We start from the raw sequence: 16,743 nt of genomic DNA, 5'->3' as shown, positions 1-16,743 counted from the left end.
TGCAATCCCAGTGGTTGTCTCTGGGTTGGTGAGGTTATAGGAAATTTAATGTTTTCTTGTGATTTTATATATTCAAATTTTTCTGCACTATTTAAGGCTAGAGGACAGGATAGGAGGGTGTAGCTCAGTGGTAGAACACATACTTATTAGCATGCACAAGACACTGTTTGATCCCCAGCACCGAAAAACTGGAAAGGAAAAAAATTAGGAAAACTCAAAAAGAAGTGCAGGATATTGGGGAAATATTATGAAAAAAATACTTGCTTTCCACAGCACTGTCCTTTCCAAATCTCAAGTTTGTTAGCAAAATTAACTTATCCTTGGTTTTATCACTGATTTTTTTTTAAATGGCAGACTTACCCATTTTACATTTTGTTTATATATATATATATATATATATATATATATATATATATATATATATATAAAATATATATTTAATATATATATTAAACAAGTCCTCTTAAAATTATAAATCCTGTACAAATAGAAGCCATTCCCTAAAGACTTACGCTTGAAAAAGGGAGTAGCCAGCCAGGCTCAGTGGTACACACCTGTAATCCCAGCAGTTTGGGAGGCTGAGACAGGAGAATTGCGAGTTCAAAGCCAGCCTCAGCAACTATGAGGCACTAAGCATCTCAGTGAGACCCTATCTACTACAAAATAGGGCTGGGGATGTGGCCTCAGTGGTCGCCCTGAGTTCAATCGTTGGTACCAAAAAATATATACATATAAAAAAGCAGTAGCCTTGTGGTCAAGACCTTTGGTTGTAGGTGTTAAAGGAGCTGAAGAAGATAATCCCACAGTTGAAGAAGCTTCAACATTTCTGTTTATTTAAAGAGTCACTGTTAATAAGCTATCAAAGGAATTTTTTTTTTCTTTCACTAGCCTTTTCTGGGAAAGAAAAATAATGTTCCCCCTGCTCATGGCTGTCTTGTTTCTTTTGCACTAGAAGCAGTCTGGAGGGAAAAATGTCTGCCTTAAATGAATTTTAAATGGATTAAAAACAGAAAATGTACAATTGAGGCAGAGTATGTTAATATTGGTTTCTTGCCTTCCCTTTCTCCCTCAGTTTCATAGACTACAACTAATGGTTATCTGGAAGGATTGGAAATTTGAACCTTGGCCATGGTCTCTCTAAGCTTAGATTTCTATTGTAGACCTGCTGAGTGAGAAGAAGGACATGATGGTTTCCCAGGTCCTTGGTCTTATCCAGCAGTTAATGTTGAGGATTCTAACCTGGTGTGTATACCACCACCACCACCCCCCCCCAAGAAAAGGAAGAGTCTTAATTCTAATGGATTAGGAGATGCATGTGTTTAAAGAGATTCCCTAGTAGTCTCATTCTCATGGTCCTTCCAACACCACCACCAGATGTCACCTCTTATGACTTTGCCAGTGAACTGCAATCATAGAGACCAGATAGTTTCCTGACACTTTTTGGCCCAGAATATAAAAATTGAGAATACCAATTCCATGAATTATTCCCACAACCTCTTTATCTCCTATCTTCCACTCCTGCTAGTGTTCTCCCTATTTCTGAATGAATAATTTCAAAGCAAAACTTTAAAACTCAAATTTTATTACATCTTGCTTTACATTCTCATACTGAACAGTTAAAGGGTATACTCAACATATAAATGTTAAAATTAGTAACTTTTATTTACAATATTTTTGCCAAGAATGTTAGGATTGGAGAAGAAAACACAAAGTACTCTAAAATGTCAAGTGTTTCTATGGGTAAAGGGATTGTGGGTAATTTATATGTTCTGTATTATCAGCATTTACAATAAGGAAAAACCATCGAATGCTGTTTAAAACATTAAATCATTTGATTGTCACCTACAGGAAAAGGCAACTCACTATCCCATGTCTTATGGTTGATCTCACTCAGTGACAACTGCGTAAACTTTGGGCACAAAGATCCTTCCCAATTTCATCTCTATTACCCACAATAACTATGAACATCAAGTCTTCAAAAATGTTTTTAAGGGCCGGGCATGGTGGTGCACACCTGTAATCCCAGCAGCTCAGGAGGCGAAGGCAGGAGGATTGCGAGTTCAAAGCCAGCAATTTAGCAAGGAGCTAAGCAACTCAGTGAAACACTGTCTAATCAAATACAAAATAGGGCTAGGGATGTGGCTCAGTGGTCAACTGCCCCTGAGTTTAATCCTTAGTACCCAAAAAAGAAAAAAAGTTCTTAAGTATTAATTGCCCTCAACAATTGTAGGTTAATTAAAACTGCCAAAGTAAAAATAAAAATTAGGAAAGTATAATTTTGAGGAATCTGGTTAATTTAACAAATATTTATTGCCCTCAAGTGGCTTAGAGTTTGCAGAGCTGGTGCTGAGGGTAAGGGTAAGGGAATGAAGAATATAGGGTCTGGGAAGGCAAACTTCTCATTTCTGGGTCCCTGGAAGTTTCCCATTTCCTGAGATCCAGGGTCATGAAACACACACTCTAGACCTCACTGTCCCTATAGCCTCCGATGTATATTCTTTATTTGGTGTGCATCATGCCTGTTTCCATAAGATGTACCAGTCTTCTACTACCCTCATTCTGAGTACTTGAAGATGTAATAGGTTATAAGTTCTGTATAGTGATTATAGAGAAAATCCAACACATGTCTTCTAGGCACATGTCCTGGCTTCTTAGCCACAAGTCCTACCAGACTATGACAACTAATTCCTGCTAAGTGAAGAGTCCTGATGTCTCCAGATTCTCTTCTTTTCATGCCCTATATGTCCTATAACCTCTGCCTTCTTCTGCCCTTGACCTGGCTAATTTCTACAGTTTAGGTCTCAACTGAGATATTATCACATCCAAGAAGTCTTTAGAGATCAGGTAAGGTAGCCCTGCCATATACTCCAGAAACACCCTGGATTTATCCTATCAAAATACTTATTGCACTTTACTTACTTATTTAGTAAATATGTATATTCCATTAACCCTTAACTCTGGGACAGCAATGACCATATCTGTCCCAAATAGCTAAACACAACAGGTGCTTAATAAATAAGCAAACCTGAATTGGCCTTGTAGGAAGCATAGGGCTATGGAGAGAAATGGGAAGTGGGAACAATGAACCACCATTCCTCAGATAATATTAAACTGCCTTGGATCTTGTTAAAACAAGCCAGGGCATAATTCAACATTTCCCATACAAGTCAACATTTCAGGTAGTTGAATAATTCTTAGTACATGCCTTCACCTACCAAATGCACAAACGCTGAGCAGGGATCTTATCCTTGCCATCATGTAAGGAGCTCTTTTAGGTACATAATTCTGGACTTGCATGGTGGCAGTTATATTTGGGTTGGTGAGGTAAAGGTGGTATTGATGAGAGACTTCATGCAGATAAATTTAGGCATTTCTAGAGAATACCCACCATTCTTTTCAAAGACCTGATTTTTTAAAAAAAATTCTTTCCACTTAACACTTAACAATCGTAACAATCATGTGGATCTCCTCTTACAGAACTGAACTGGGCTGGAAGGACAGACACCCTACTCTCAGGAAAATTCTATCTTCTGTTGAGTCTCATCCTCAAAGTGAATTTTTTGCATTTCACAATTATACAACTCTTACTCAGACTTAAACTCTGGTGTGTGTCCTTTGATGCTGCATAAGACCTGATCTATGTCTAAATGTTTTCCTACATTCACTACATTCATAAGGTTTCTCCCCAGTGTGGATTCTCTGGTGCTGGGTAAGGGCTGAGCTCTGATTAAAGGATTTTCCACATTCATTACACTCATAAGGTTTCTCTCCAGTGTGAATTCTTTGATGCTCAATAAGGATAGAGCTCCTACCAAAAGCCTTACCACATTCAATACATTCATAGCCTTTATCACCAGTGTGAATTTTCTTATGTTGAATAAGGGCTGAGCTCCGGCTGAAAGCTTTCCCACATTCCCCACACTCATAAGGTTTCTCTCCTGTGTGAATTCTCCGATGCCTAATGAGCTCTGAGCTGCCCCTGAAAGCCTTTCCACATTCACAACATTCATATGGTTTTTCACCACTGTGTATTCTCTGATGTCTAACAAGGTCTGAGCTCAAACTGAAGGCTTTGCCACATTCTTTACATGCATAAGGTCTCTCTCCAGTATGAATTCTCTGATGTCTAATCAGCTTTGAGCTCTGGCAAAAGGCTTTCCCACAGTCAAAGCACTCATAGAGCTTGTCCCCTGTGTGAATTCTCTGTGGTGTAATATCATTTGAGTTCAGATTGAGATTTTCTTCAATTCCATGACATTCAGGGAAACACTGCTCTGTGGGGATTTTCTTGTTGAACATTGCCAGGCTGTACTGTCTTTCCTGGGAAGGGAGCTGACTCATTTTGTTCATTGTAGCACTTCCCCTTTGCTTCTCAGACTTGTCCAGACCGTCCAAAGCTTCTTCAACTATCTGTACTGAAGCAATTTCCCCAAGAAGTCTTCCTGGAGATATCATAGCAGTTGAGGCTACACATTCAATAATTTCTTGCTTTGCTGCCAACATTTTGTCAGCTACCATCTTGCCATCTAAAAGTGTGAATAGAAAATGCAAGTGTCATTTACTCTCCATGTTGAAAGAAAGGAAATTATTGTAGTAAGAGCAGAAAATAAAACAAATGAAATAGGTATTTGCTTATTAGGAGGAAAATTTCTTAAAACTAGCTTCCTAATCTAGGAAAATTCAGTGAAGTGGCCTGGAGTAGTGGGAGGTGAACCCCTGAAGTCAAGTAGACAGACAAGGAGAGTTAATATTGGAGAGGAGTGACAATGAACTAGGAAAGCCCTTAGTTAGAGGTGATAAATAGGAGTATCAGTGAGAAATTATAAAGCTAGGAGATGATTCTGGAGAAGAATATATTTTAAGTAATGCAGGAAAGGAAAATATATGATGCAGAATGATCAGGGTAAAGATGTCTGAGTCTTAAATCAATGGTACTTCTAGCAAAGTAAGAGAGCAGGAGATATGATTATAAAATGCTTAGGAGGTTAGTATTGAACAAAGGTAGCTGGTCAAGAACTAGAAAGCATGATGGCAATAGCAGATTCTAGCAGGTTTCAAATGGAACAAATAAATACAAGCAATATAATAAGATGCACAAAGCATGAGAAAGGAATATATTGGGGTTCCTGACTCACTCTGGGGTTAGGTGGGAGCCTTAGGGGTCCATCTTTTCAAGTGTAAGGGATCAAAGAAGGTCGATGGAAATAATTGGCAAATGTGACTGCCTGGATCCAAATCCAGTTCTCATACAACATGCTCCTCTTTTTTTCTAGATTTCTAGTAACTTACAACAGTGATATCAATTGAATTATTTCTAGAACTCTGAAGTTGCTCTCATCCTCCCAAAGTCCTCTAAACTTATATACATTTTACAGATCAGGAAGCTGAGGCTCAGAAAGAGTATGAAAGTCTATAGAATTAATAATTGGTAGAGTGAGAATTCAAACAAATCTGCTTAAACTCAAAGTTTTCAGTTTTTCTCTGAGTTATCTGCCTTCCCTTTGGAATGAAGCAGGACTGTAGATGAACTAAAAAAATAATTTAAAACTCATTTTTTCTTTGGAAAAGTTATGTTTTTGTATGAAAACAAGTCTTTCATTTTATATTCTTTGAGAAAGAAGTAATAGGTTTCTCTGTTAGAATAGTTCTTTCCTTTATCACACCTGCTACCTGTTCAGTGTCATGTTTGGTATAAAATCCTTTTAACTAAGAATGTGACCTCTGATTGCTCAATGACAGATACTTTTAGCCTTAATGTTCTTTAGATGATGTTGCACTGCCAATGCAGACCTCACTACTAGCTTGCTGTCTCTTGCCCTTGGCTGCAGCGAGTGTTGGCTCCTCCTATGGTCTGAATATCTGTGTCCCCCCAAAATTCATATGCTGAAATCCTAATTCCCAAAGTGATGGTATTAGAGGGTGGAATCTTTTGGGAGATGATTAGGTCATGGAGGAAGAGCCCTCATAAATGTAACTAGTGCCCTTATACAACAGGTCCAAGAAAGCTCATTGGCTCCTTCTACCATGTAAGTACACAGGTGCAATCTATGAGAGAATGGCTTTCCACCAAACACCAAATATGCCAGCATCTTGATCATGAACTTCCTAGCCTCTGGAACTGTGAAAAATAAATTTCTGCTGTTTATAAGCTACTCAGTTTATGACATTGTGGAATAGCAGCCAGAACTGACAACTCCAGCCAGGTGTGGTGGTGCATACCTCTAATCTCAACTATTGGGAGGCAGGAAGAGGGCAAGCTTGGGCAACTTAGTAAGACCCTGACTCAAAATTAAACAAAAAAGATTGGGAGAGTAGTTCAGGAGTAGGGCATTTACATGAGGGCCTGTGTTCAATTTCCAGTACTATTGAGAAAAACAAAGACAACTCCTAATCTTCCACAACGGCCCCCTTCTTTGGAGAATTGCCCTGGATGATGAAAGCCACTAGCCCAGGAAACTATTTCACCCTCACTGCCCCCACTGCATCAAAAGAGCAACTCTGCAATGCAATCATGCTCTTAAGGCTCCAGAACCTTTCCAAGGATTCAACCAAGATTAAGTTTTACCTAAGACTATATCATTCTTTGCTTGGTTCCCTTCCTGATTCTGTAAACCCTCTATTAAGATTTTTCCCAAAGAACATGTCCTTAATAAATTACCTGCATCCATATCTCCACCACCAATTCTTCTTCTAACAAGACATGCTGTTAGGCTAGTAAAGAGCCTACAAGAAAATTATAACCCAAGGTTGTAAAAAAAAAAAGGCATAGTGACTCTTATAATCATATCAAGGCAGATCCTTCCAGTGATATAAACTTTATGACTTAGGTGAAAATATGGATTATTCACATTAATTCTTCAGACATCAGCATAAAGTGACTTATCAGGAACCCAGTCAAGTCCATCCAAGACCACACACTTGGACACCAGGCATAAATGAGGATGAGAAATTTTGCTAAGTCCAAAAATGTCTAAAAGACAATCACTATTGCTGATAATGTGATTGAATCTATAACATAATGACATTGTGAAATGAAAAACAATGAAATAAGGTGTAACAGATAAGAGTTGGGGAGAAAAATCTACTTTATATTTTAAAGTAGTCAGATCATCACTAAAATATTTTATTTTGTCTTTATCCCTGAACCTCAAGAGAATGTGGAGAATTTGAAACATGACCAGAGAAATGTCGAAATAAACAGAGACAAAGAACACAGGAGTCAGAGACAGTGAGAGGCTTAGTTAGACAAAGGTCAAAGGTCATTTTACTTATTCAAGTACAAGTATTTTATGAAAGCTCTGCTAAACAAACAAAAGGAACCAAATTGAGGCTAGGAATATTTCATATAGACTTGGGAAATAACTTTAATATTAGTATGCTAGGCTTCTATAAAAAAAATACCGCAAAAACAGGCTTAAAGAAGAGGAATTTATTTTCTTACAGTTCTAGAGGCTAGAAGTCCAAAATCAAATATCAGAAGTTTTGGTGTCTTTCCAAGTCAATCTCTCCTTGCCTTACAGATGGCCATCTTCTTGCTTATTCTCATGTGGTCATCTCAGTCTGTGTTGTTTGTGTACTAATTTCCTCTTATAAGGTCACCAGTTATATTGCATTAGAGCCCATTTAATGACCTCATTTAACCTCTTTAAAGGCCTTATCTCCAAAAAATACAATTATATCATAAGGTACTGGGACTCAGGGCTTCAATATATGAATTTTGGAAATATATAATTTGTCCCTTTAAAAATGCCAATAAGAAAAATCCCAAAAGCACTTAAGGAATTATAGTGGAGTCTCTGGCCCCTGAGACCTTAAATAATCTACCCTAAATGATTCAGATAATACATATTTTGAATACCTTTGGCCTCCAAGGGTTGATGTCTTGGGAGCTTGGTTCCCAGTGCCATGATGCAGGAACTGATGGGATCTTTAAGAGATGGAGCTCAGTGGGTGGTCCCTAGAAGCCTGTCCTGGAAATGGATAAGGTATTTTCTCATGGGACCCTGGTGAGTTCTTGTGAGAGGATAGAAAAGCCTGAATCTGACCTTTGAGTCACTTTCACTGCTTCATGTGATCACTTGCTCCTGCATGCTCTCCTATCATGTCACTGCCATGATGCAACACAGCAGAACTGAGCCAATGCAGGTGACATGTACTTGAAGCTCCCAAACCATGAGCTAAATAACTTCTTATCTTTATAAAGTTAGCTGTCCCATGTATTACATTATAGTGATGAAAAACCAATTATAATCCATTTAGCTGTTTTAAGATAGGTGATTTGATCATTTTTTAAAAATGCATTTTAATGTAGCTCCTACTTGGTGCAAAGGATACTTAAGAGGGTAGTATCAGGGTCTGATGCATGGGGGAAGGTTGAGAGGGAGTTTTCAAGGACACTTCATTGGATTAATAGAATTGATTACTTTGGTGAATTGCTAAGGTTCAGGATCTGACCTTGAAGTTTGTGTCATTACATGCCTCTCAATCAACACACTAGGTATGGATTTCCCTCTTGGAGTAGAATCTTATAAACCAAGTTCATGAAACCGAGCAATAAGGCCATCATGAAAATTACTATGTAATCATCATACAAAACAGAGTGAATTAATGCATTTTTATTATAGCTAAGTTTCATGGGAAGTTAATAAGATTGCTTGATGAAGATGAAATCAGAATGATAATGAAAGTCTAATGACAATAAAGTAATAAGCTGATGTAGCTGGTGCCCCTAGGGATGATGTTGCCTTAATCAAAGTCCTTTTTGTACTAATTCTCAGCACCCATGACATCTATCAATTTATTGCCTCCTAATTTAGAATCTACCCTTCATTGTACTATCTGCAATACTGGCATCAAGCTGGCATGATATGGGTTTTAATAGTATACGGGGCTAGAGTGCCAGTGGAGGAGGAAGGAACTTTTCTTTGTTGATCTGGTGTGCTCTCTCGGTTTCTGCAGTGTGGGGGACAACCAGCAGTGCATACTCCAATGAGTTTCAGAGGCACTGCCCCCCTCAGCAGCTTCCCTGCAAACTCTGTGCCATGTCACTTCCCCATTGGGGGCTTCTGGCACCCATAGGGTAGCTCCTCAGTGAGTGTGACCAGCTGGGCATTTCACTGAACATCTCCAACTAGTGGGTCATGGCTGTTACCTCTCCAGAGAGATCTGGACTTCAGCCCTGGCAGGTGGGGGAAAGACATAGCACCCTCTTGCAGATACGTTCCTTCCTTGGGCATTCTGCCTTAAGCCGAGAGCCCCCCCCCCCCCAATACCTTACTCCTGACAATTTAGAGTTTTAGTATTTAGTTATACCACTTAATGGTTAATGCTAGTTACAGTCCATAATTCTTTTATTTATTTATTTTAATTAAGTATATATGACAGCAGAATATATTCATTGTAAAACAGTTCATAATTCTTAATGTTAAACTTTCTGTGTTCAAGTTTCTGTTACTGATACAGTATTCATCTTCATCTTAGAAACTGCCTTGTTAATGGAATTCAAGTATTATTTTAAAAACAGAATATTAGTCTTTGAACATTATGGTATTATAGAGAATTTATTAAAGACCTTTGTTTTTAACCCAAGTTAAAACAATAATGCAGAGCCAATGGAAGAGTATTTCAAGGCAAATGGGGGTTCTTTCCACAATACTTAGTGACAGCTGCAAGTGACTGTTATTAAGTAAAATGTACCATGGAACACTTGATCGCCCTTACCTCATCCTCAACCCCAAAGGGGTTAAAGATCCTCACCTCTCTCATGGAAATCTTGGGGCTCCTGAGTCTCACTCTTGCATTGGCTCTCCAAAGACCGCAGAGGGTGACTTAGAGACTTCAGAACTCCTGTGCATGTTGTGTTCTTCCAGATCATTTTCTGGCCACAAGCAGAGTCCTAGAAGTAATCAAGTACTAGCACTGTGATTCTAAGGATGCACAAGAGGAAACTCCCTAGAACAACAGGGCTAAACAGAAGGAATCAGAAACCTATTCAGATATCAGTGAGAAAACAACAGGTCTAAAAATCCTAATGACATGAACCAATGAGTGAATAATTAATACAGTATAAAATAGAAATTGGATAATTCCATGAGGAGTCAATGCGACTCATAACAGCTTCCCCATTAACTTGAAATAGTCAAGCAAACAAACAAAACACCTACTTCTTACCTGTTGCCTTGATTCATCGAGTTCTTTCTCCAACTCTTCCAGCAGAGTCACAGCTTCCTCTCCATTATCTGGCCCCTGCTCTCGCACCCAGGCCTGCAGTTCCTCAGGCAGGATGGCCAGGAACTGCTCCAGCACCAACAGCTCCAATATCTGCTCCTTAGAGTGTGCCTCTGGTTTCAGCCACCGAGAGCAAAGCTCCTTGAGCTGGCTCATAGCTTCTCTGGGCCCACTGGAGTCAGAATAACTAAACTGCCTGAAACGCAGGCGGAAGACCTCCTGGCTCTGGGAGTTCCTCTGAAGGCCAAAGTCCTGCCCCCAAACATAATTCTCTTCTTCAACCTTCACAATTATAAGTCCTTCTTGTTCTTTTGGAGCATGGTAAGCCAATGCTGTGATCTCTTCTGACATTCTGGGAATAGACAGTCTGAAAAAGCTATCCAGCTGAGGCAGAGAAGAGATGGAAACTTGTATCTGAGGAATTCCTTCTGAATTCCAACTCTTCAGGGAGGCCCTGAAGTGGATAGTGCTGGTGTTATACAAGCAAACCATATGCTTGGAATGTAAATACATGTTTTTGAAGGCCAGTTGCCAGGGAATATAGCACTATAAAGAAAACTTACTAAAAGGGAGCTTCCATATAAATGATACATCTATAGATGATTCAAGAATTTTTGGGGATGTAAAACAAAACTTTAATATAATCAAAACCAATTTGACCTTTGGGAATAATGTTATGCACAAAATTAGGGATAATAAATAGTATTATATAAAGATAAACCTAATTGTGCCCATTCTCCAAATTAGACTACTGAGAATCATAAGCTGACCAAAGGCATACAGCCAGTGAGCAGAGCACTGGGCTCTTCAATCAAAGTAGTTAACTCCCCAAAGAAAGGAACTCACACTTCATAAGTACCTACTATGGGCCAGGTAGTTTACAAATTCTATTTTATTGGGGCATGACAGTAACACTATGTGATATTTTGATCCCCGTGTTTTACAGATGATGAAAGCTTCTTGAAAGTTAATGAATTTTCCCAAGGTCCCAAACCAGTCAAGACATGACCTCAGGGTTGCCTGGCCTCAAGAACGTCTCCTTTTTATTCCAGAATTGGTTAATGCCCAGGACAACCTTGATTGTTACTATAAACTAGGAATAATGATGAAAAGATTAGAAAGGAGTTATGAAGAATGGCTATACATGTACAAACAAGGAAAAGTTATCCTTGAATTTGTCACAAGATTCTGAAACAGCACAAGGAAAAGAGAAAGAGATTCCTTCATCCATTTTTTCAACAAATACTTGAACATTAACTATGTGCTAGCAGGCATACTAAACAGGAGTCTCAAGATAATGAGTTCTGTCTGCAAGGACTCAGTTTATTTAGTATGTGAAATTGACAGGTAAATACAGATTGATAAATCGAAAGATGATGAGCACAAGAGAAAGACCACTGACCAAGCCCAGGGAGAGAGGGGAGAAGTGTGAGAAGATGTAGCCTATTGAAGAAACTGAAAATGGTTTAGGGAGGCCAGACTAATGGGTGTCACCTCTGGCTATGTCTTAGTATAGAGGCACCATGAGAGATTCATGGAGTCAGAATCTCCAGGGATGGGGCTTAAGTGAGTGTCCCTAAGTGCTTCTAATAGGTAGAAGCCTGGTTAAGAATAATATGTCAGAGCCTGGGGTACAATTAAGGAGAAGAGATAACTATAGGGGAACAGCCAAGCCCTCCAGGGTCCAAGGGGTTGATCCCTCATGGCCACAGGAATGGCTGGAGGATTTATGTGCCCACAAAGAGAGAGAAGAAGAGATAAGTAAGGGTTTGTTGCAACCATTTAGACTATGGGAGTCAAAAAATATAAAGATAGGACACACTGAATAAGGGTTTGGAAGAAAGGGGAATCTAGAAGGACTCAGGTTTCTGGCTATGCCTGGTGACTGGAGGTTGCTGGTGTCATTTGCTGAGCTATTCACTAAGAAAGTTATGTCTGAGGTACCAACAAAGCAGCATTTCCTAAACTCTGCTTTACCAGATATTAACAGGTGCTTCAAATACACCAAAACACAATAGAAACTTGGGGATGTTTTTCTTAATTTTTTGCAGAAGAAAAATAATAAATATATTTTTAGTTCTTATTATGTGATAATTGTAATTTAAGAAATCATAAGATTAAAAAAATAAACAAAAAGGAATCACATGATGCTGCACTGTCAGACCTGTGTACATAGCATTTACCAAGGGCTGCAGCACATCTATGTGTATCCTTAGTGACTATTAGTTTCTGTTATGTCTCTTGCCTTTTTTTCAATGTTTGTGGTATTATTCAATTTTATTATAAATATTATGCCTCACCAACTCATCTTCCATAGGTGTGTGGCTGAAGGAAGGATATAAACTCCTCCATCTCCTTCATAGGTCCACCCCCTCTAAATCAGAATTCTCTAAGATTAGTCCTAAATTCTCCCCTTTTTTAACTCTCCACTTTCCTCCAAGGCTACCTAATCCTCACCTTTGTTTACCATCTTCTAGTATAGACCTCCTATCTGAGCTCCAGACCTATTTACCCACAGTTCTTCACTCCTATCATAACTCCTCTTGAATTTCTCAAATGCATATCAAATAGTACATTCATAAACAACTCATGATTTCTCCCATATCAAATCTGCCCTCTTCCATTGGTTCCCTTTCAGGTAACAGGAATATCTTACCTGGCTGTATAGCCAGAAATCATCCATAACAAAATTCTTTCTTTTACCTCCTTCCTTTATTTAATGCATATTGGCCTACTGATTTTATTGCCTGTCTGCCCGTCCTAAACTCTGCCACCACATATTCATCCTAACTGTCCCATCTGTCATACTTTACAATAACTTATCTACTGACTTCCCCAATGCACTGTAACCCCATTACTCTATTAATCTACATTGTAACCAGAGTGATCTTTTCAAATTGCAAATCTGATCTGTTCTTATAACCAGTTTTGTTTTGTTTGTTTTTAATGATTTTAAACAAAAATAGACTAGTATTTCTCACAGTATTGTTTATTGATCAAGTTTAACTATTAGTTTCAACTTTAAAAAAAATTTTGTAGTTATAGATGGACAGCATGCCTTTATTTTATTTGTTTATTTTTATGTGATGCTAAAGATTGAACCCAGTGCCTCACACATGCTAGGCAAGTGCTCTGCCACTGAACTACAGCCCCAGGCCCTACTTTCAACTTTTGATCCCTAATGTGATTGTGATCTTTTATCAGTTGGGCTGGAGATTTGAAGGTTCCAGTGGAGAAGGTTTCCAAGGGGTATTACTCTCTGTCTAGCAACTGATTGTGGCTAATGTCAGGAAGCTTGGCTGGGGCTATTAATAGGAATGCTTACACATTTTCTCTCTGTGTGCCCCTGACCAGTTTTTTTGTTGTTGTTGTTGTTGTTTGTTTTTTAATAAAAGCAAAGTACTTTTAGTCAAGGTAAAGCTCTCTTTGACTGCACTCATTGCATTTATCTGGAATGCACTAAAGTATAATCAGAATCTCCTAGATGAGGTCCCAACAATTATATTTGTAATATATTCTGCAAGTGATTCTGATGTACAACCAGGGGTTAAGAACCCTGGATTAGTCAAGGAGACACAGGAGACAAAGTTAAAAAACATTTCTTTCCCTCAAAGCACTTTTTTTCACTTTGTGAGTGCATATACTTTAGTGGGATCATTTGGTTAATACCTGTCTTATCTATGACTTCACTGTAAGGTACATCAACATTTTTGCTCACTATTGTATCTCCATCACTCAACCCAATGCATAACTCATAACACCTTCTATCTATATAAAAGTGGGTCGGCTTTAGCTCAAGCGGTTACTTCCTCAAGCCAAGCTTTCTAGCTGTCTATCTATATAAAAGAATGAACTGGAAAATTCAAAGAGGTAGTGGTCAACATTGTCAAATGCCTAGTATGGACTGAAAATTGTTCCCACAGCATTTCTCGTATCTACTATAGCAAGGTGATCTTGCTCACAGAAAGAGCACCAGTTTCAGGGATGATGGTATAGCTCAGTGGTAAAGTGCTTGCCTGGCATGTGTAAGGCCCTGGGTTCAGTACCCAGTATGAGCTGGAGACCAACTTTGAAGTCACACCACCCAATTTAGACTCATGATGCAGTCTCTAACTAGTTGTCCAACATCATTCACCAAATGAATCCTTCTGAAATCCCATTTCCTCTCCTAAACATGGAATTAATAATGTAACATTGCAGAGCTATAGGAATTGGAAACAACAAACAAGTATCTGAGTTTGTGGGCTGGTGTACAAAACATGTCTTTTTATTATGTTGCTTTGGCATCTGGGTACTTAATGATACTGGAGAGACTGTTCCTCCCAGGACTAGCCAATCCCTAGAGATAGTAAACAACTCACCTGTGAGCATACCTTCCAAATGAAACCAACAGTCCCAGAGCCCCACCACCTTCTCTAAAGGGCTCTCATACTCAAGGCCATCACTCCCCTCTACTCACATTTCAGGATCAAGTATCAAACAACTAGGAAGAGCCCCTCTCCCTGAGAGTTCACTAAAATTATCCAAATCAGCCAATCCTACCCCTGCTTACCCTGTCTTGATGGTTTCTTCCCATAGAACCCACAAAACAGGCTCTTGCCCATTTCCCCTCATTCCCTCTGCCTCTTGACCAATTGGCAGAGTAATTCCACATGCTTTCCTGTGGAGGCATGCCCCCTTTTCTTGAAAACCATAACAAAGTACATTTTCAAAGGCAATCATCTTCTGATCTGTGGTCCTCACTAAACCTGAACAATAAAATCTACATTTTAAAAAAACTGGCCAAGAGTAGGTACCCAAGACATCATAGATAAGGGTAAATTCCACATCACAAAGTATGGGTTACAGAATAGACTTTATTGGGGAAAATTTGCCAGCCAGCAATTGGTAAAAGAAAGTATAGGTCCACTGATTCTCCCATCATCCCACCAAGAGAAAGTTTGGAAAAAGGTGTTCTAGTGTTTCAGGGGAGAGCTTCTGCTACCTTCTTATAGTGCAAATTTGAGAAAGCAGTCTTGTCAGTGGGGGTAGAAACCAACTGTTTCTCATCAGAATTCTGGATTTAGGTATTTATGTAGCTGTCTAGCAAACCAGCTTTCTAGTACCTGGTGTGTGTGTGTGTGTGTGTGTGTGTGTGTGTGTGTGGTGTTTGGTGGGTGGGTGAAGCCTTGGGGAGGTGGGAATACTGAGCTTGCCTATAGCCCCTTCCTCTGGAAGAAGGCATTTCCCTCCCTGGTCAGAGTATATCCAGGCAATCCTGCTTGCTGAGGCGTTCGGTTATTACAATGTATCTGCTTTCTAATGTAATGCATTACAATGAATCTATTTGATCACTTAATTGTAACAGAAAACACCAATTGAAACTTTATTAGACTCCAGCATTATCTACCTTTTAAGTGTCTTAATTCATTTCATCTTCACAGCATTCTATGGTGTACATTCAACTGTTTGAAGAGCAACAGAACATATGAAATAATTTATCCTAGGCTATATGGCTTCTAAGTGATATGGTCTGATTGTTTTGAAACCAACTCATCTGATACCAGGGTACATCCTCTTGGATGCCTACTCTGACGAAATATTGTTTCATAAATGCATTCTCCCTCCAAATCAAAACGCCCTTTAGAAAAGGGCCTGCATTTTCCCACATACTTGTTTAAAATATTTATCAAGGGGCTGGGGATGTGGCTTAGTGGTAGAGTACTTGCTTGAAATGCATGAGGCCCTGCCTGGATTCGATCCCTAGTACCACAAATCAAGTATAAAAGTAGAAATATTTATTGAATGCCTATCTGTGCACTGAGCAAAGAGGTATCAAGACAGTGTCTTTGCCATCACATAACTTAAAAATAGCGAGAGGCGCAAGTTAAACAGAAAGCACACTTAATTACCTAACTTAATTGTGATGAAAACTACGAAGGGGAAAGTGGAAGGTGTTCCGGGAGTGTCTGATAGGATCACACCCAGACTGGAAAGCCAGGACGGATGGCTGAGACCTAAAAGCTCGCTTTGGCCGCCTGAGAAGTGGCAGTAAGGAGCCCATCAGCGCCAAGTCCACCTCCTAAACCAGCAGCCGGGCACACACGAGGCTCGGTGAGTGCTGGAGGAGTCAGTGACCGGTGAATGAGCGGTGGAAAAGATGAACGGATGCGCTGACCGACCGGCCAGCTGACACCTAACCTCGAGGGGCGGGCCCTGGTACAGCCGCCGGCTCTACGGAGGCAAGCCGCGGGAGCCCAGGTAAGGCGGCGGGGAGGACTGAGGCCGGACAGGGGCGGGCGGGGAGGACTGAGGCCGGACAGGGGCGGGTTGGGAAGCACCCGGGGCCACGCTGCCAGACCTCCCCACTCACCCTTCGCTCTGCCGGCTGCGGGCACCGACCCCAAGGAGGGAGAAAGAAGGCCTCCCGCTGCTTGCTTACCGGAAGTGCGAGCGGGCGCGCCCCTCTAGGAAGACCGGAGGACTGCACCTCCGTGGTCCATACGCCTCTCCGCGCTGGACTAGTGTCCTGGGAAA

General features: G+C 39.9%; 2 protein-coding genes across 3 annotated transcripts in view; one reads left to right on the top strand and one right to left on the bottom strand.

Annotated features, from left to right (window-relative positions):
- Positions 1–16,743, top strand: part of Znf397 (zinc finger protein 397) — a 44,369-nt gene that overhangs the window by 7,561 nt on the left and 20,065 nt on the right.
- On the bottom strand, positions 1,592–16,637 carry Zscan30 (zinc finger and SCAN domain containing 30). Of its 2 annotated transcripts, XM_071602810.1 has the most exons (4): positions 16,580–16,637; positions 10,171–10,681; positions 9,757–9,895; positions 1,592–4,526 (listed from the first exon to the last, which is right to left on the bottom strand). In XM_071602810.1, exons 2-4 carry the CDS (start codon positions 10,576–10,578, stop codon positions 3,595–3,597), a joined length of 1,479 nt encoding a protein of 492 aa, XP_071458911.1. In that variant the 5' UTR covers positions 10,579–10,681; positions 16,580–16,637; the 3' UTR covers positions 1,592–3,594. The 2 variants fall into 2 exon arrangements, with proteins under 2 accessions (XP_071458911.1, XP_027791521.2); XM_027935720.3 differs by lacking the exon at positions 16,580–16,637 and having other exon boundaries at positions 10,171–11,011.

The sequence above is a fragment of the Marmota flaviventris genome, chromosome 16, assembly GCF_047511675.1.
Source record: "Marmota flaviventris isolate mMarFla1 chromosome 16, mMarFla1.hap1, whole genome shotgun sequence".
Classification (NCBI taxonomy): domain Eukaryota; kingdom Metazoa; phylum Chordata; class Mammalia; order Rodentia; family Sciuridae; genus Marmota; species Marmota flaviventris.
Note: the sequence above shows the minus strand (reverse complement) of the source record. Positions and strands in the feature narration are given on the sequence as shown.

Coding starts and splice junctions, on each gene's coding strand:
- Zscan30 (XM_027935720.3), bottom strand. CDS start 10,740: ATGTATTTACATTCCAAGCATATGGTTTGCTTGTATAACACCAGCACT. Junction 9,896..10,170: donor TCGATGAATCAAGGCAACAG/GTAAGAAGTAGG, acceptor GATTACTTCTAG/GACTCTGCTTGTGGCCAGAA. Junction 4,527..9,756: donor CCAAGATTTCCATGAGAGAG/GTGAGGATCTTT, acceptor TCACACTTTTAG/ATGGCAAGATGGTAGCTGAC.